Below are 19,816 nucleotides of genomic sequence, written 5' to 3'. Positions count from 1 at the left end.
TTACATTGTCTAGTTCTCATCTCTGGGAGGTGCTGTTGGCTCATCCGTCGGCACCATACCCTTTGTATCATTCATCACTTTGGTTTCTAAGCAACAGCAAAGAATACAGTAAAGAGGGAAGTTGGTGATGCTGCGAAGTCATCAGGCTCAGAAAGACTGGCACAGTGAGCACTGGGTTTTTAAAGTGGAAGACAGCCTGAAACACTGTGAGCACCAAACCCCTCAGATCCCCCAAAAGATTCAAGAGCTCGCATGCCAGCTGAGGCACATCCATTTAAGGATGTCTTCCTGATGTGACAGCCCAGTACTCAGTTCCATCTTCCCTTTCCTGTTACGCCAGTTTTGTCTTGTTACTTTACTATTTGAATTGTCATTATTTTCCTTCCAGCCCTTGGTAATTAGTGAAGCTGTTTGCCTTTATTTGAAGATGTCCACTTCTCGCCTTCCTGCTCCATCTGATCCTTCAATTAAAACACTTTAATGCATCCGTGTCATAACAGCAGCCAGTCAATTAAGATTTTACTGCAAGATTAAGCAAAAAAAGCCCCAAGCTGGCCCGAGAGAAAGGGCCCTTCTCCATATTCTCTGCCCATAAGGAGACATACAGTTCCCCTGTATGAGAAAAAGAGGTAGGATTTAAATATCAGCATCAGTCTGTGACTATATCCTGGATACGTTCTTCAGATGCCTGTGAAAAGAGGTATAGAAATTTGTGAACCTGCAAATGAGAATGCAAAATGAGAGGAAAAAAACCCACTTGAATAGAAGTTACCAAAGTTACTCCATTGCATGGAGTGGTTTTGCTTCAGCTCTGTGACTTGGGAATAAAATGATTAGCAATATTCAAGACCAGCTACTGTAACAGCAAAGGCAACATGAGTACCCCCAGAGTCTGTTTTTACATTTTCCCTTTCTTCAAGAATTTCCCAGCAGGGAACCCCTTCTTTAACTCCAGTACTTAAAATTCTTATCTTTCAACATTCATTGTATACATATGCTTTTGTATACATACGCTTTTGTATACATACATTTCTGCTAAACTGCCTCAAGTTCTTTTTTTGTGCCATAATTGCATTAAATGTGTAAAATGATTTTTTTTTTGCCTTTGTCTTCATGATCTCTCTCTTTTAATACTGTACCAAAGGCTATTCTTGTTTTCCTCTAGATTGCCTGCCACAATTTTGTGGCGGAACAATGGAAATCATTATGAAATTCAACTGCCTGAAACCAGCATGTATTAGAGATACATTCCAAATACTGCTGAAAAAAATTATTAAATCCATTTCTGAGGAACAAAAACCATTTTTTAAGAAATAACTTTTGAAGAGGCATTTACAGCTCCCAAAAGAGAAACAGTGGTATATTGCAGTGTAGGCGGTCTTTCACCAATAAGCCAACAACATTGCCAGGCTCAGGGGACGCCTGCAGGGCCAGTTAACCCTTCATTCGGGTCCATCCATTCTTACCTCGAGCACTGGAAGGGGCAGAGTTAATCATCTGGGACGGTGCCGAGTGAGTAGAGCTCAGGCTTGAGGTGGAAGGGCTAGCCTGGGACGAGGATAAAACAGAGACGTTGGTGACCGAGTCTTGGTACCTGCAGTTAGGGTAAACAAGCTGCAGGAGGCAGAGAAATCATCGAGAGAGAACTGAGCGGATCGGTACATTAGATTATTTACCTGTCTCACAACACCCAGGGCAGCCTCTGTCTAGGAAACAGCTTCAGTGCAGGCCACAGAATCTGCACTCCGGACTGCAGGGCTCATTTCACCCTCCCACAAACCGAGAGCAATACTAACTGCCTGTGTTAAACAGGTCAGATAAACAATGTGCCGACTAAAATCTCACTTTCTGAAAGCAATAGTGTGATCTTGGACCACGGTATCAACTTTCACTCTGCAGCACGTTCAGTGCTGTCTCTAACAGCCGCCCCTGGCCGTGCTGGAGCTGTACCTGCATGTGGTACATGTCCTCAGCCGTCTCCCCCACAGAACTGTCCGTCAGGATAACCAGGTTTCCTGTTTCGCTGGAGGTGTGGGACGACAGAGAGGAGGATGAGTGTCGGACTGAACCAAGCAAGTTCAGTGGGCTGGAATAAAAGCAGAGACAGAACAAGGGCACCATTATTTTTTGAACCTGGGTTTTAATTTCTGAAGCCTAATATTTTTCCAAGCTAGTAAGTACCCGCAGTTACCTACTGCTTTAGGTCACCTCTAGATGTCAAACACTTCTGAAAAATCAAGCTGAATAAGCCTAAACAAATCCATAAATGTGAGTAAATATGCAAGAAGTGACAATAAGGTTACATGTACGACAACATAATATGTAGGATGTAGAACTTCAGAATCCAAAGCCAGGTTAACCATCATGTCATGGATGCTGGGTGCATATTTGTCTTGTTTATAACAGAATGTTCTGAAACCACTCTCATTTTTAATGCTGAAGTATGATGAGCACCTTAAAAAAAGCATTCCAAAGGACGCCAAGGACAAGGCACGCAGGTCAAAATACAGTTTGCCTTATTGCATCTGTTGGGCCTCAGCATTACAGTTGCAGGCAACTTCGTAGCTGACAGTAAGTTAACACAGCCCAGCTGGTGTGCGGGCTGCACCCTCATCTCACTCATTGATTTTTTTTCTTTGTCACTCTGAATCACATACACAAATACATATTTTGTACATTGTACAATCTCCCTAGTTTGCCCTACGAACTAAAAAAGGCTTTACAAAGTGATGAATTTTGAGGAAAAAAATTTTGTCACCCAGACACCAATTGTCAACTGCCAAGTCACTATAGTATATAAGAGCTACTCAATTTGAATAGTAAAAAGAATTTCACCATCCTGCATTCATGTGCTCAAGACCAAGTTTCCACAGCTTTTTATGCCAGGCTCTAAAAACAGCTAAGCTGTGTGAAACCACCAAGAGAAATAAACACGGAAGAACAAATAAAATTTCCTAATTTCAGTGACATTCCTGTCACTGTTTTTCATGCTGGAATGGATATGTATATTTTCAAATAAGCAATTTTGGCTGGATACAAAAACATCGTTTTGCCCTGAAAATCCCAACTTTTATCCTCAATCATTATTTCATTTTTTATAGATGGGTTTTCAGTTTGAACAAGCATCCACATTTTCAGATGTTTCTGTGAAAACCATGACATTTTTTGGTATTCCGATCAAAACACCTTGGCAGCTTTTCTTATACTTGTGTTCTGATTGATCAGAATTATAAAAAACAATGACGTGAACATTTTTTGATCCTTAAAAATGGAGTTGGGTTCTAAAACAAGCAGTAAAATTTTCCTTTAAGGACCAATTTATTTGCTGTTTGCATAACAGAAGTAGGAGAAGTTGGAACCTCCAAAGTCAGATTGAATCTGGGGATCTAAGTGGCAGACGTGTATTTCTGCCTCTACAGCAGATGTGTATGTGTAGGTGCGTAGTAGAAGTGATGGAGTAACCCCTGGAGGCATTTGGCCTTTGCTGCAAATGGGATTTCTCAACTTTTTGATTCCAATCCTCAATCAAACTTTAATAATTAGCACTGAATGAAGACAAAAGGCACTTCTGCCAAAACTCATCCTGCTCCTCCTGCAGTACTGTTAACCACTTCTTAGATCCTTGAATCTTAATGCAACAGTGTGCAAAGATCCTAGATATTTCAGGAGAAAAAACCCAGGGTACCTGTGTCGATGCACCAGCTTTATGCTCTCCGGGCTCATAGGTCCATGTGAAACCAGAACATTGCTGCGCGGTGTACTAGTGCCGGAACAGGCTGGACTCAGCTTATCCAAACCAGGTAATTCCTGCAAAGGGAACATACTTTAGGTAAGCTGGTCATGGAAATTTTTTCTTCAAGTTTTCTTGTCAGGAAAATCCTGATCTGTTTCCATGTTCTCTGCAGTTATCCTACATTTCCACAGGATAAAGCGCTTCAGTGCTTTACAACCCTATTTTCTGTTTATTTCCAATGACACTTTCTAGCCACTATTTCAGGAATTTGGGAGGAAAATGGAGGCATAGTGTGGCCCAAATTACAGACACCTACATTTTTCAAAAAAATAAATGTGGACTCAAAAATACAGATCTTGTCCTTACTCTCAAGAAAGGTACTGAACTCAAACTGGGAACTGTGACCTATATGAATCTCGTCTGCTTTGAAAGACAAAGGCCATATTTTAAAATTCTGGTGCTGTTATTTCTGGCCCTCCTTGCATAGGGTTCACTCCTAAGAATGGAGAAAAAAGCTTTCAAGGTAGAAGGTACCTTAGGAAAATACATACTCCAGTTGGAAAGTGGAAGTGCTAACACACATATTTCAAACAATTCTTTTACATTATAGAATACGCCCTTTAGTTTGGTTGTGATCATATTCAAGGTAATGTCTAGGTATCCATAAAGACGTCACTACATACCAGAAAGAGGAGAATGCACTGCAAATTTCTGAGACCCGCCTGGCAAAGATGTCTCAAGTGTAGTTGTCACGGAATACTAATGTACAGCAGAGCACGCACGGATGACAGAGGATGACACTTGTACTTCTGGTATATAACGGGTTGTGTGAACCATGCTCCGGAGGCAGTTCCGTGACTATATAGAAACTACAGACCCATAATAGTGCATGTCCTCATCACCAGAGCTGGATGCCTAAAGTAACCATCAGGAATTTCTGTTGCTGCCTATATAAAAACACTTCTGGAGGGCCTAATCCACGTCGTGCTATTCCAAATTATGGCAGTTCTTTCAAAGAGTTCAACATCTAACACTTTCTATTAATCTTTCTTCCTCTGGTCTGTAACTGAAAAATCAAGCTTTACAATTGCTTTGTGATACAACAAAGAACATACAAGTATTAAAAATCCTAGTTTACAAGAAAGGCTAAGTTAACAGACTTATTGGGACTTCATTCTTGTACAAAAAATCAAGAATTCTTTTGATAATTTGGCAATCCAGTAGGTTCAGTCGATGCTGTATCAGCCCAGTTCTTTTGTGAACCTTACTGCAACTGATAGAAGTTTAATCATAACTCTGAATGATTCAAAATGGGAAAACTGACTAATCAGCTTACGTGGTACAGACTGGATCGCATCATCTGGAACTGGTCTATCAGTTTCTTATGCAGGGGACGCATTTCTGGGTGTACAAATTTCTCATGGACTGCCAGACCCACTCCTAAGACATGTACCTGTTAAAAACAAAACATAACATCACAAAACCAATTAAATTGTGTCTAAGAGACAGAACAGAAGCCTGTCCCGCAGTTCCATCAATGTGCAAGAAAGTACTGTAAAATATGCCACTGTTCATTTACAAGACTGCTGATAATGAAGCAAGCCCGGGAGAGCTGGCAAGTTCATATTACTTCAACAAGTACTTTTAAGTGTGAGACAAGTACATTTATGTCATGTTGGATTACTTTTGTTATGAGATAACTGTAAAAAATTACCAGATTGATTCTCTCTCCAGAGTGAACAGCATTACATCCTCACACAGATAATTCATTGTGACAAAGAAAAGTCCTTCCACCCAGTGTCACAGAAGGGGTCAAAGTTGCCAACAGAGATTTCTAAAAGGAGTTTCTGATAATTGAGCTGAGCAGTGGCAGTGTGGCATGCATAGTCACTCTTTCTGTTGCTCATTATTTATTTTTAAAGGTCACTTTTTCAAAGGTCAAACATATATTAGTGATTGAATGAGATGATATAAGCTTTCAGATGAAAGAAAAGAGTAACGATAGCGGGCTTAAGATGTATATAATTCCCTACATGATCCAAAGTCTGTACAAACAATAACTAATTAATCTTCAAACGTCCTCTTGAGGATCGAAGGGAGATAAGCATTATCTTTATTATACAGATGGGAAATCTGAAATGCAGTTAAGTGATTTGTTGGAGAAAGAGGTCTAGTAGCTCTACTCAGACTTGGACACATTGTTTAATGGGGTATATCTTGCCAAACTTTCAGTTAAGAGGGGTGTGATTTTCTGATTTCGCTCTCATCAAAGCATCCAGCTAACTTTATCTACCAAGATGTTTCATGGAGATGCTAAGGAGAAATAAAACTGCAGATAATATAAATAGGCATTAAGTTTTCCTATGTAGCTCTGCCAGTTTAATCTCAAGCCTGACCTGGCCTGTCCTGACTCTGGTTATCTTTGAAATTTACTGGGAAGACATAATTCAAAATGCCAAAAATGAACGGCAGGCTTGAAACGTGGCAAGGTGTCTATTGGATAAATAAATGGAAACAACAAAATTAATGTATTTTTATCTCAGCTTCACCTCATGTCCCATAAGGTGAATGGCTTGTTCATAAACTCCTTGGCCATTTCCCCCCTCTTTTTTGTTTAAATGTACTTTACAACCCCTGTACCACAGTTCTTTGCTTCTGAATGAATCAGTTGCATCTGTTTAGACTGACTGCTGATGAATCTAGACACTGTAGCAATGTTGTTTTGCATCTGAAAAACAGTACCTGTTCCTGCATGAGTTCCTTGAGCTGTGTGATCTTCTCTGCATCTCCAGGGTGCTTTGTGATATAATCTTTATCAAAAAAGGCCTGTAAAAAAAATAAAGAAGTGCCTTCTGCTTACTGGAAGATACTTCATCGTAACTTGCTGTCAAAGGATGAGAGGAAAATGTCCACAATCTCAGAAAAACTAAATATATTAAGCTAAAAGCAGCAGTTCAGTTTTAGTGCTAAAAGCACTCTGGGATACAAGGTAAATCTACAGTATGGTTTTAGCAACCTTGATGGTTCTGTTAAATCATGAATCTGACCCGGTTTCCCCATGTGACAGTGATGAGCAATACCACTAAGCCTTTTATCATCCAGTTATTTGAATTTTATATAGCGTTCTTCACATAACTGCCTAAAATTCAAGGAATTAAGTGAGTAAAGTGGTAACTAATGTAAAGGATGAAGATCGTTCTCTTCACAGCTCTGTAGGGAAGACATGTCCCACACCGCTGGACCGCTGCTGCCATTCTTCAGTATTTGACCCTAGACTTACCTTTTGCGATGCAGAGTTTAAGTACAGCTTGCCAAAGATTATGCCAGATAACATACTGCATATTTTAGGGTTACAGTAAATCTGAAATTAGGCTAGGAAAGATAATGGCTGAGCAGCACAAATTAGCAGCTTTTCCTGATTACCGGCCCAATCAGTCTCAATTACTGAGTCCCACTGCCTCTATTGCAAAATGGATTTATAATGTAGGCGGTATTAAAAAAAAAAAAAAAAATTCACTCTTTTACCTCCCAAGTCAGGATTTCAGGTAAGCCAAGTTTCATTCTTGAGAAAGCCCACTGTCAACCATACCTACTTCAGTGCGGTATCTCAGCTCCACCTTTGGATCCTCCTGTTGATGTGTGGCTATGCAAGCACTGATGCAGAATAATCACGTAGGGGTTTTAACCTCATATTTAGATAATGTGCTTGAAAATGTCTTATCTTATTAAGTCATACTCTCTTTGAAACGGAAACAGAAATAAAATTGAGAAAAGATGATACTAAATTCAGACGCAGAGTCTGGCTTACCTCCTGGTATCGTGCAATTCCCCCATTAACAGCTGCATCAATCACTCCATTCAGACACATGCTGAGAAGATTAATGTTACCATGCATTTGTTTATGCTGGTACTGGCTTATCAGTGTTCTCAGCTCCTGGTTTTTGTTCTCAACCACTTGAATGGCATTTTCCAAAGGACTGACTTCAACCTCAAAGGCAATAAAATATACTTTAATTCCATGGATACTTCACTGGGATTTATTATCTTCCTTGTAATGAAATGATACTCTAGGATTGTTCGGTGATCTCTGTTTCTGCTTTGTAGAAAATTAGCTACATTAGCAAACTTTACTGTTGGCAGTGCTATATTTCAGGTCACTGAGTTGTGATGACTTCTTTCTGTATACTGAAGACATGGCAGCAACGCAATTATTCCATCTCTTTGGCACTGTCATGTTCCCTTGCATAATTCCCCTGGTTACGTTCAGCAATTGTTTAGACTAAGTGGTGGAAAAAGGACATACTTAATCATCGGTAAACTTCATCATTTTAAAAGGCAAGATTTCAGCCATTCGGCAAGAGTTTTAAGTTGCCTATCCCATGTTCTCAGTAACATCATTTCAAACCCCAATTACAGGAACTATGAATGTTACCAGTTCTCTTCTCTCCACTTCAAACCAACGAGAGATTCCAGGCAAACTGTGAGTCAAGGTCAGAGTGGTACGTTCAATCCACAAGCTCTGCAAAGAGTAATTGAGGATGTGAGGTACACAGTGAATCACAATCACATCAGCCGTACTCTTACTACAGGTGCTAAGGGGGTGAAGTTCAGAAAAGAATACATTAATCTCCTGAGCATTAACTTACTTTGCAGAATGTCATGCTGAAAGTCACTTGAACAACAAACCCAGAATTTGGTATGCTCTAAGGCAACACACTCAACATTTGTGTTAAACTGTAAAGGCTGACCACCAATTCTGTCATGGGAACCAAGAGGACATTGCAGACACTTACGGCAGTAGAGAAAAAAATTCAAGCCAAACAAAAAGCCCCATCCTTGCTTCAAAACGCATTTCTCCTGGCAGTAGAAGAACTCACCTTTAAACTGGACAATGCTTTAATTATGTCAGGTGTGTAACTACTGGACTCAACCGCTACTTGTTACCAGAGTCACTATAATCAAATCAGGGTTACTTGAAGGGCTGTTATCAGCATAAAATAACAAGATGGTATTTGCCTTGATGAGATTAACACTTAAACACTGCTTATTCATTACATCTACCTTAAATTCATTCTCCTTGTCCTTTGGTCCCTTGTGGAAAGGCCTGTCATAGCGGAATTTCCGGATGTTGTTGACTCGGTAGAAGCTCTTTATGCGATCAGGGACGCGGTCCATTTGCAGCACATCTACATTGTCTGGGATGGGAGTCACTGCATAGATCTGCAAATCTGTAAATTATGTGGTCAAAGAAAGCCACGGGACATCAAAATGGAAAGCTGCCTCTACTGTGGGAAGAAACGGGATGGTGAATTCAGAAAGTCACACTCCTCGTTGTTTTCCAACACTCTTTTGCAAGTGAAACAACAGAACACTAGACTAGAACTACTAGGAGAGTGTACAGTTACAGTGCCTCACAGCCAGATTAATCAAAGAGGAAGATACTTGAGGATGCAGAGGGTATGTAGCAAGGCATCCAAATCCAAAATATCTACAGCAGGCAAAATATCCAGTTGCTATTAGTTTTAATTACAGCCAGCTGCTTCACTTGTGCAGGCACTTCAGTAGATCTCCATGTGTGTAGGTACCTATATATCTGATGTTTACCTTTGATAAATTTCACCGTAGATACTTCAGCTTTCTCTACAAAGTTGTCCTTATTTCATCAATTTGCAGTCCAGTTTAATTAAACTGGTTTAACCTCAGTGTTACAGACAAGATCTCTGCAAGCATAAACAAACCAACCAAAACACACATACAGACAATCCCTCTGTCTATGAAACTATCAGTGTTATATAGCAAAGAGGAGTGAAAAGCACGTGTTACGAAAGACAAGTGGAAACACCAACCAATTTTGGGAGATTTCACTTGCTGACAATGTCCTTATAGTTGAAGTCCTGCACAATGTCCTTGCTGTTGTCACACAAGCCAAACAGCGGTGTTCTCATTACTAAAATCTCCAAAAGTCTCTGCAGACCCATTAAATATTATGTGGTTCAGTCCTTAAACATATATAGCATTGTACTGGTCGCATCAAATCCCAGTACAGGTTACCAATGAGAAGAATGCGATTCAAAGCCTTAGGCATAAAAGACTTCAGCAGTTTAAAAGAAAGGGAGACTGCAAAAAAAAACGCAAAAAAATACTGATGTGAGAAACAAGGACAATGTACAATAACACTTTGGAATTCATATCTGTTCCCAAAAACTGTTCTCCAAGAGAAGGTATTGGGAATACTTTTAATGGCACAAAATGTGCATTATGGCAATGCTGTTGGTAACGGTTAAAACATGGATGTGACCAAGCAGATGTGACCGAGCACAGCTATTTCCCTTACACATCGACTATGACCTGCATTATTCCCTGAATAAAAAGTGACAGTTCTCTCCGACAATGCATAGCGCAATGAATCACGTGATGTCTACTGTAGACAGGCGTATGGTTTTGTCCATATTCAGCTCTACCTAAGACACTCCACAACTGCGGTATCCAAGTTGATGACCTTTTCAATACCTTCCTCCTCTGTGCTCTACCACGGTTATTCTAATCGTACTTTGCCCTTTCACTGAAGGATACACTGGGCATCACACTGCAATATAGAGTCATCTGGGTGGTTTGGATGCTGCATTGCAATGGCTTGTGGGAACTCACTCAGCATCCTCTGCTGGAAGGCTTCCAGCCTCTCATAGTCATGGCCCCGACATACATATTCTTTGTTCTGCAAGAGGGACAAGCATAAATTAGTCTCCTTAAAAGTAAGTTAAATACTGTCGTCTTTTATCTCACTTTAAATTTTACTGCTTCAAAACCAAAGATAAATGACAATGTCAATGTGCTAATGTCAGAGTAAAACGTGCATTTAACACAGCTGATATATTCCTTCCTTTTCCTGTACAATGTATTTCATCAGGAAGTGATAAATAAGTAGACTTCCACTGATCTCTCAACAGAAAGATGCCTCTGATCCATACACACGCAGCATTCAGTCCTATTGTCTTTTCTTACTTGCTTTTCAGACAACTGAAAAGGGACTATTTTTTAATTGGACTGTACTGAAATGTATCAACCAAAAGTTAGGACCAAGTCACCAGCTCAGCCGTTCTACATTGGGAAAGCCGCTGTCGAATACAATTTACGCCAGATGGATAAAAGTCCTGAGGATTCATAGAACAGAGGGAGATACATGTTTATCAATTTATCAGTTATCCTTAGAGCAAAGTCGTAACAAAGTGTTCACAAAAATAATTGTTTAATCATTGCTGTATTGTCATAGCCATACAATCCACCTCTGATCAATACATCCTCAGGAACTCCCCTGTCTATCGTGGACTAATATGGAAAAGTCTTACCAAGAATTCTCAGTGCCTACTTAGCAAATTCCCCTTCAGCTCTAAAAGCAATTTCCTCTTAACAAAAAAATTTCGTTTCTGCCAGTAATGGAAAGCTTGCATTTAGATATGCCTCTTGAGGCATCAAATCACTTGTGCAGAGTTCTTGCATGCTTTTTGAGCCCTCTCAAACTTGGAACAGCAAGATACAGGATTTCTAAAGTCCTTAGTGTCATAAAGATTGTATTCCAGTGTCTTAACTGTATTACCACAAAACACCACTTTAATTGGTGTTAATGTCTCCTGATGCGAGACCAATCAAAGCAGGCAAGTTCTCTAATTTCGGCAATTTCAACTCTTGTACACTTAACAAAAACTATAAGTAGAGGGAGATGTTTCACCTTCATAAAACAAAGAAAGAATGCCAGCAAACAAGAACAGTTCCCCCCATTCTATTTCTCGCATTTAGAAGCTGCAGTATATGCAGTAATGTTTTGCTAATTGCTCTGGAAAAGGGTTCTGGCTGAGCAGTTTGTGATTTTGTAGCAAAACCAAAGAGAAAGCAGCAAACTCTGATCGTAAAATGTGGCCAAGGAGTGCAGTTATCTTTGGCTTTGCATTTCAACTTCACGGAAGAGATCTCATGTTCCAGCTGTGACATCTGTCACTCTGTATGCATCAGTCTCGGCAACCAATGAACTGGGAGAAAAACTGCATGATGAATCTTGACAGTTCAGTCTGCAATGCCCAAACTTTGCAGCTATTCTTAAATTTGGAGTGAGTCCATGTTTGAAGGTGAATCTCTATATGACACTTACTGCATTCTCTATTTTAGTTTTTGATTGCAGCAATCCGGAATACTGTAAGCCTATAAATAAAGTTATTGTGATTCTAAAAATAATGCCCTGAAAACACCTCAAAGCTAAATTTAATCAACTCTTCAGACAGATGCCTACACACGATCTCAGAACACAGCTTGTCAGACCTTCCTTGAACTTCTGGTAGGTGGAAAACGTGGACAGTTTAAATTTACTTATGTAGGAACACTAGAAATAGATGCAGAATTTGTAGAAACATGAACAATGACTTTTCTACACAAAGGGTCTTCAAAATCAAAGATGTAGAAAGAAGTGGTTATTTTCTATCTTAAGCTATACAGCGATAGAAAAATAAATGAGAAAAGGGCATTGAGTTTTTTGATCACTTTACATCACTGCCATATCCATTTGAAAATTTTAAATCCATGTAAATCTTTTTCTTCTCTCGAATAGCTGCCTCCAATCTCTTTACAGTGTGATCCATGCTGATGTGATTGCTAATGGGCTTAGTCTGTGCTTCGCAATGTGTATGCTGTATGGATCATTAGAGAGAGAAAGGAGGAGGATGACTTTTAATGAGATTGCTACATTAGTAATCCGCTATCAGAAGTACTGCTACCAAATATAATTGCAGAATTAACAAGGATTATAATTATGTACGCTCATGTTCTCTGTTAATGTCTCCAGACAAGTATCCATATTGTTACACCGTTCTGTGAAGAGTAAGTGCTGTGCACTGAAAACTCATGCGGTGTTAAGGATATGGGCCATGCAGGATCCAATATAAGGCTGTAGGATCCATAATATCAGAAGCTAAGCTAGATTCACTGGTGCTACTTCAAATGTAGCAACGCTTATGTGCCATAATGATTTTGTTGTCGTTAATTTTCTGAAACATCTGTTTACAAAAAAATAAATTGTCAGTTTTTCTGGAGATCTTCAAGAAAGGGAAACTACAGCTTCATGCTGCAACACTTGTCATTGCCTCAGATTCCTCTGCACGTGTGTTCTGCACACCAGTGCCGGCTGCTGCATTATGGCACTGTTCAGCCTCACCTTTGAATAACATGAAGGTACCGCTTTATCCACTGGTATTTTCACCTCGATTAATTCCAGCTTGCCTTTACTTCCCATCCCGTGCTTCCATTAAAGGACTGTGATTAAACACCAATCTTTAAATACTACTTAAAAAGAAATACTTAGTAATCAGAGGGAAATTTAGGAGTGCAATTTTCAAAATGTGTACCCTATGGAAAAATATGGTATGCAGTTTGGCTTTTTGTAGCTTCTTACTGTGTAACTCAAGAGCGGTGCCATCTCTTGTCAAACCGTTCTTTAAAGAGTGCGCAAAAAACATGCACCTCCAGTCCTTGAAAGCATGCTTCAAGTTAGCTGGTCCTGTCAAGCTAGGTGGCATCCACTCTCAATTTTTAGACAGTTCTTACAACAGCTGTCAGATTATATTCCTTCCTTGCTCATAACCAGCAACAAGACATTATATGAACAAATATCCATTTTAAGTTTGATTCCTCATTAGGAAAAGATGATAATTTCACTTTTTAAATGGATCGCACTCCCAGCTGATCCCGTATACACCAGCAGACAATAAGCTCAAAGTAAGGGCAATGTCTGGAGAAGCTGCTAGGCTTTTTGTTGAAGAGAGAGGAAATTTTCGCTTGTAGATAGCATAAGGGAGTCATCAGTCTGGGATCAGAGTAGTTCTGTCCTGTGAGATTTTTTTTAAAGCGTGATAATTTGAGATGATGAAAATTAGTTGAGTAATGACCCAACGTTGCTGCAATACAGAATTTTGCTCAATATAGAAGCCGTTTGTGCTGCATGTGCAGATTGTCAAAAATACACACAGGCGTGAGTCAAATTTCTGATCTCTGTTCCCAAGAACATTCCCAATGGACCACATCCTTCAGTTCAGCCAGAAAGCTGTTTCTATTAGTGGAGGCATAAAAAAAATAAACTGAATGGCAGACATTTTATCTCCACAGCAAAAACTACTCTGAGCCTGGTCACTTTGTCATATTTTGTGTAAGTCTGGCTTACCCGCAGGAAAAATGGGAATTTCCGACCATAAAAACCAACTCTGAAAAACTCCGGTTCTAAGCGCTGCTGTTCCATGATATTATCATAATAGGTAGCTTCCATTTTCTGCAGAGGAAAAAGATAGCTGCTATCAGACCCTTAAAGCTGCACTTAAAACATCGGAATCTCAAGACACATTAAATACCACATTATGCTTTTGCCCCCACATTTTTTTAATGAAAAGACTAAAATTCTTTTAAAGATGAAAATTATTAATTAAACCGTCTACATGGTGGAACAGCCTATGGTATCATCATACTCATGTTACATTTTTGGAAATGACACATGAGAACTTTTCTGTTGTATCTCATTTTAAATTAAACAGGTCTTGCACGTAACTTTCTTTACATTGCAGAATTAATGGCAAAACTGAGATTAAGATCCATGTTGCCTGGCTCACAGTGTCCTATTCTCTCCTACAGCTCAAAATTTATACCACTGTCTGGAAAACGGTACCAATTCAGTTGGGTTTGCCTTAATTGAGTTGAGGGGCATGAAAAAGGATGAAACAAAATTAAATCTTCTACAGCTCTGTGCACCAGTAGGTTTAACATGGAAGAAAAAAGGGGTTTGGAAAAAATAAAAGGACTTTTCTTTAGTTCCAATTATTAGTTTTGTGGCACATGCTAGCATTTGTATCAAGAGTAGGATTTCAAGACCCCTTGCCAAACTGAATCTCAGTTGAAAGGCTCACCGGAATTTCACTACAGCAAAAAGATAGCTTTTTAAAGAGAAGCATCAGTTTGACATCATTGCTTCCACTGCAGGGAACCCTAACAGCTGTTCTGACTTAGAATATTGCATCAAGGTTTTGTTCTCAGTTCCAATACACATTAACTCCTTTTCTAAAATGGAGAAGGTCCCCAAGTTACTGCAGGAGGAATAAAGGAATGTGTCGAATGATGTGAATAGCATAGAGAAAAACTTTTTAGAGTGGGGAGAAATTCAAGTCAGTTCAGGTCAACACAGATGTAGGGAACCTGAACAGAAAACAGAACACACAGAGGTGAGCGAAGAGATGAGGCAAACTGGTTACACTGATCAGCTGAGATGCTCTTCACCTGCCAATTAATAAAGAGAAAGCAAGAATAGCTAATTTACTGATGTTTTAGGAAAGAAAGTCTTGATGCATGACTTGACTAAGCCTTTAATAAGTTGATTTGCTCATCGTTCATGGTCACTTTACCTGTACACCAGGATACTGCACTATTTTAGATGTCTACAATAAACAAATGCACAACCAAGATGGTCACTCGTACTCTCTTTAGGGCCGCTTTGAAGAAAATAGGTTCTTCAGGTGTGCAGTTCATCAGACCCAGTTAGACAGATATCTATCTTCAGAATAAATTTGACTTTTAAAGAGAATTTAAACCACTGTGTATAAGAATACATCCACATAGCATAAATCTTAAATTTGCACATATGCATGCTACCCCAGGGGACAAAAGCAGGTAACTATATTCATATTCATAAAGCGTTTAAATAACAACCAGAACTTTGACTTTTTCTGATTAAAGCACAATGCTACAAATGTGCCGTGATTGCATCACGTGTTCGGTTCTACTGAAGGACCAGACTCTTGTATATTGACAAGAATGCCATAAACATTGCCTTCTCCATTCCTTCTCTCTTGTTCCTCTTATGTCAGCTGAGGCTCAAGCTGTCCCTGATGTTTTTGGAATTAAAATGAAACATCGATATTATTTTTTTAAAAAAAGAAAAAGGATATTTTATGCAAAAATATAGATAAATATGCAATTGCAATAGCAAGCGCAGCTCCTTTGGTTGTGCTGTGTCCACATACTCGTGGGATTTTACTGCTAGTAGACTTAGGAATTACTTCAGTGGACCTATAAAGTCATCAAAATGAATCAGTGGCAAAGAAGTCACTGTAAATGCATGGAGCTGTATAAGGAATATGATTATTTTTTAAATTCAGAATGTTCTGAGATGAGAGCAGAATTCCCTGGGGAATGACAAGGGAGTCTGCAAGGAGAGGAACTGCTGCTACTTACCCGAATCCAGCTGAGGCTCTGATAATCATAGAGGCTTTCGTACTGTATGGCCAGTTCTCTGCACAGCGGGATTCCAAACTCCCAGCTCTGTGAAACCAAAGCAGATCACACTCACAGCAAACAGAATGCTATTGCCATCTCAGCTGAGAGGAATATGGAAACTCAATTTTGGGAATTCATTTGGTATGAAATGCCAGGGATTATATGTGAAAATGCAATGTGATGGAAGCACTTTCCATTAAATATCAGATTAAGTCCTTCTTCAGGATGATAAAGTTTGCATATGTTCCATTGAAATTAAACACACATACCGCTTGTTACTGACAGTCCACTCATGAGACTGGGAACTTATTTGGAGAAAGATAATACAACTAACAATTTTTCTTCTTAGATGCCCCTTCAGCCTGCCCCCAGTATCTCCTTTGCTTTCGGCACTAACACTCCCTGGAGTAAGGCGTTAGGGCTCAGCTCCCCAGCAAAGCACGTCCCTTCCCAGGGCTGCTGCTTCCCACTGAAAGCACCAAACTGCCAAGCAAGGGAAACACTCAAATACAGAGACAAAACATCCTCAGAACCATCCTGCATTATTGCACTCAGTGAATATCCATATTCAGGATGGAAAGCAAAACTCATTTCTTCAACTTCTGGTGAAGTCCCCACTGACTGGAAAAGGGGAAACATCTTTCCCTTTTTTAAAATGGGAATGAAGGATGACCCAGGGAACTATAGGCCAGTCAGTCTCACCTCCATGCCTGGTAAGATTATGGAGCAGATCCTCCTGGAGGCACTGCTGAGGCAGAAGAATAACGAAGAGGTGACTGGGTACAATCAACACGGCTTCACCAAGGGCAAATGGTGCCTGACAAACCTGGTGACCTTCTATGAGAAGGTCACAACATCAATAGACAAGGGGAGGGCAACTGATGTCATTTACCTGGACCTGAGCAAAGCCTTTGACACTGTCCCGCATGACATCCTGGTCTCCAAGCTGATAAAATATGGCTTTGATGGACTGAAAATTCAGTGGATAAAGAACTGGCTTGATGGCCGCACCCAAAGAGTGGCTGTCAACGGGTCCATGTCCAAGTGGAGGCCAGTGACAAGTGCAGTCCCTCAAGGATCAGTACTGGGACCGGTCTTGTTTAACATCTTCATCAGCAACATAGAGTGCACCCTCAGCAAGTTTGCCGACGACACCAAGCTGTGTGGGGCGGCTGACACGCTGGAGGGAAGGGATGCCATCCAGAGGGACCTTGACAGGCTGGAGAGGTGGGCCCATGCCAACCTCATGAAGTTCAACAAGACCAAGTGCAAGGTCCTCCATCTCGGTTGGGGCAATCCCAAGCACCGATATAAGCTGGGCAGCGACTGGCTTGAGAGCAGCCCTGAAGAAAAGGACTTGGGGGTGCTGGGGGACGAGAGGCTCAACATGAGCCGTCAGTGTGCACTAGCAGCCCAGAAAGCCAATCGTATCCTGGGCTGCATCACGAGAAGTGTGGCCAGCAGGTTGAGGGAGGTGATTCTCCCCCCTCTACTCCACTCTTGTGAGACCCCACCTGGAGTACTGCATCCAATTCTGGAGCCCCTACTACAAGAGAGATATGGACATGCTGGAATGTGTCCAGAGAAGGGCCACGAGGATGATCAGAGGGCTGGAGCACCTCTCCTGTGAGGACAGACTGAGAGAGTTGGGGTTGTTCAGTCTGGAGAAAAGAAGGCTCTGAGGAGACCTTATGGCAGCCTTCCAGTACCTAAAGGGGGCCTACAGGAAAGCTGGGGAGGGACTTTTTAGGATGTCGGGTAATGGTAGGACTAGAGGGAATGGATTAAAACTAGAGATGGGACAATTCAGACTGGACGTTAGGAAGAAGTTCTTCACCATGAGAGCGGTGAGACACTGGAGCAGGTTGCCCAGAGAGGTGGTGGAAGCCCCGTCCCTGGAAGTTTTTAAGGCCAGGCTGGATGGAGCTCTGAGCAACCTGATCTAGTGGGAGGTGTCCTGGCCCATGGCAGGGGGGTTGGAACTAGATGATCTTTAAGGTCCCTTCCAACCCAAACCATTCTGTGATTCTATGAACTTATAGTCTGTGTACAATAAGTCTTTTGTAGCACACCATGCTCCTTGCCCTCAGAGTTAAGGAAGAAAGAGACTGCGTTTGGGCACACCCACACTGAGAGAAGCACTCCTGTTGCCTCACTTAGCTTTTTTGAGTGCTCATTTTACACCCTTGAACTGAACTCTTCTCTCCCATCATCTTTTACCTGCATAGACTGGAAGCCTTTTGGGGGAATGACTGTTTCTTACCATAGTTATGTAAAGGTCTCGGTTGAACCTTTATTGGATTAACTTTTATGCGTTACTGAGCTAACTTGCCAGTTGTTTTAACTGGGACCCTGTTGTAGTGGAAACAAAATTAATGTGTGAGTTAGACTATCACCTTAAGTTTTAAGAACATCAGTAGCAATATTGTAAATTATTGGTAACAGTAATTACGTAAAATATTAGCACTTAATATTGAAATAGCTTTTCTGGTTACATGTACCTTCACTTAAAAAAAGTGAATCTTTACATGGTTTGATTTAGTGTATTAGGTACTTTACAATGCTGCCCTTTATGCACACGTTTGTAGTGTCTGTTCTCTCATCCTTAATACCAGCAAAACTTTTTTCCCTGAACAGCAAAACCAGTAAGTGTAGGAGCTTTTCTATTAAAAGAGAGTATAGTTGTAAGAATTAAAAAGGCAAAAATAATGATCCTACATCTCTTTAGCTTTAGTTAATTACAAAATCTTACATAAAATCTTGCAAAGTAAAAGATTCTTTCAGAATCAATTTGGATATTCTGCTAATAGTTTGGGATGATGGGAAGCCTGAGATTTAGTTAGATAAATACAACACATACAATAGGAAATGAACTGAAAGAGCAGTTCCCTGAATACTCAGAATATTACTCAGGTTTCTGTGATCTCAAATTAAGAGGATTTTTGCTGTGGGTTATCAAAGTCCATGACATTGATACCCTGAATTGGGATCAACAGCATTAACCAGTTAAGTGTTTATATTTGCAAACACAAACCCCATTGCCTTTTTCTTTTTTTTTTAAGGTTTCAACATACTTTACAGAGATACTATACATAGATTTTCAGCCCTTAGCTGATCCGTATTTATGCGAAAGCACAGAAAAGTCTCTTCTAAAACAGCTGGCCAGGAATAAATGGCTTCTGTCACTCGGTGTGAGCAGAGTCTCACTTCCAAATGGGATGCTGTGGCTAAAGGCTACATAGTTGCTGTCTGTCTTCCCTTAAGGTGATCCTAAAGATGTCACCTTTTCACAATCCTTTTCTGATGCGAATTAAATTAACAACATGTAACCACATCTTTTTTTTCTCTTTATACCGGCTCTACTACATGCACCCTGATACTATTCCTGTCATCCTAACTCAGGTTTTCTCTCTTTCTTTCAGTTAAATTTCCACACAGAGAAATTCCATTGTGCTAGCTGAATATTCTGTAGAGACAGACGAGATACAGAAGTGAAGAAACACAATATACAGGTAACTTCTTAGAGAGAAGAAAAGAGTTTGCAGATATTTGAAAGGAAAAGAGAATGAATGGACATCTGAGTCACTGGGATCCTCTGTTTTAAAATCTGTGATGTTGATGAGTACCATCAGCGTAGAAATTTGATATATAATTCCATGTGCTATGCAAGTGCCACTTCCCTCTAAAGCATCATTCTTCCTCTTCTTCAAATAATTTCCTAGTCTCTCCACTGTTAATTTCTCCCATTACTGCATTCTATTTTCCTGACGTCTGATCTGTTTTCAT

General features: G+C 40.2%; 1 protein-coding gene across 1 annotated transcript in view; it reads right to left on the bottom strand.

The window, feature by feature from the left end:
• DOCK3 (dedicator of cytokinesis 3) overlaps positions 1-19,816 on the bottom strand; it is a 220,575-nt gene that overhangs the window by 11,153 nt on the left and 189,606 nt on the right. Inside the window, exons 40-50 of the mRNA XM_054216455.1 lie at positions 15,989-16,075; positions 13,935-14,039; positions 10,307-10,448; positions 8,795-8,961; positions 8,166-8,252; positions 7,542-7,721; positions 6,476-6,559; positions 5,070-5,186; positions 3,686-3,807; positions 1,951-2,086; positions 1,467-1,614 (exon numbers count right to left, since the gene is read on the bottom strand). Coding sequence (XP_054072430.1) covers positions 1,467-1,614; positions 1,951-2,086; positions 3,686-3,807; positions 5,070-5,186; positions 6,476-6,559; positions 7,542-7,721; positions 8,166-8,252; positions 8,795-8,961; positions 10,307-10,448; positions 13,935-14,039; positions 15,989-16,075 — 1,375 coding nt within the window. The remainder of the gene's footprint in view (positions 1-1,466; positions 1,615-1,950; positions 2,087-3,685; positions 3,808-5,069; positions 5,187-6,475; positions 6,560-7,541; positions 7,722-8,165; positions 8,253-8,794; positions 8,962-10,306; positions 10,449-13,934; positions 14,040-15,988; positions 16,076-19,816) is intronic.

Source organism: Rissa tridactyla, chromosome 10 (genome assembly GCF_028500815.1).
Source record: "Rissa tridactyla isolate bRisTri1 chromosome 10, bRisTri1.patW.cur.20221130, whole genome shotgun sequence".
Classification (NCBI taxonomy): domain Eukaryota; kingdom Metazoa; phylum Chordata; class Aves; order Charadriiformes; family Laridae; genus Rissa; species Rissa tridactyla.
This window is presented reverse-complemented; position numbering and strand designations above follow the sequence as displayed.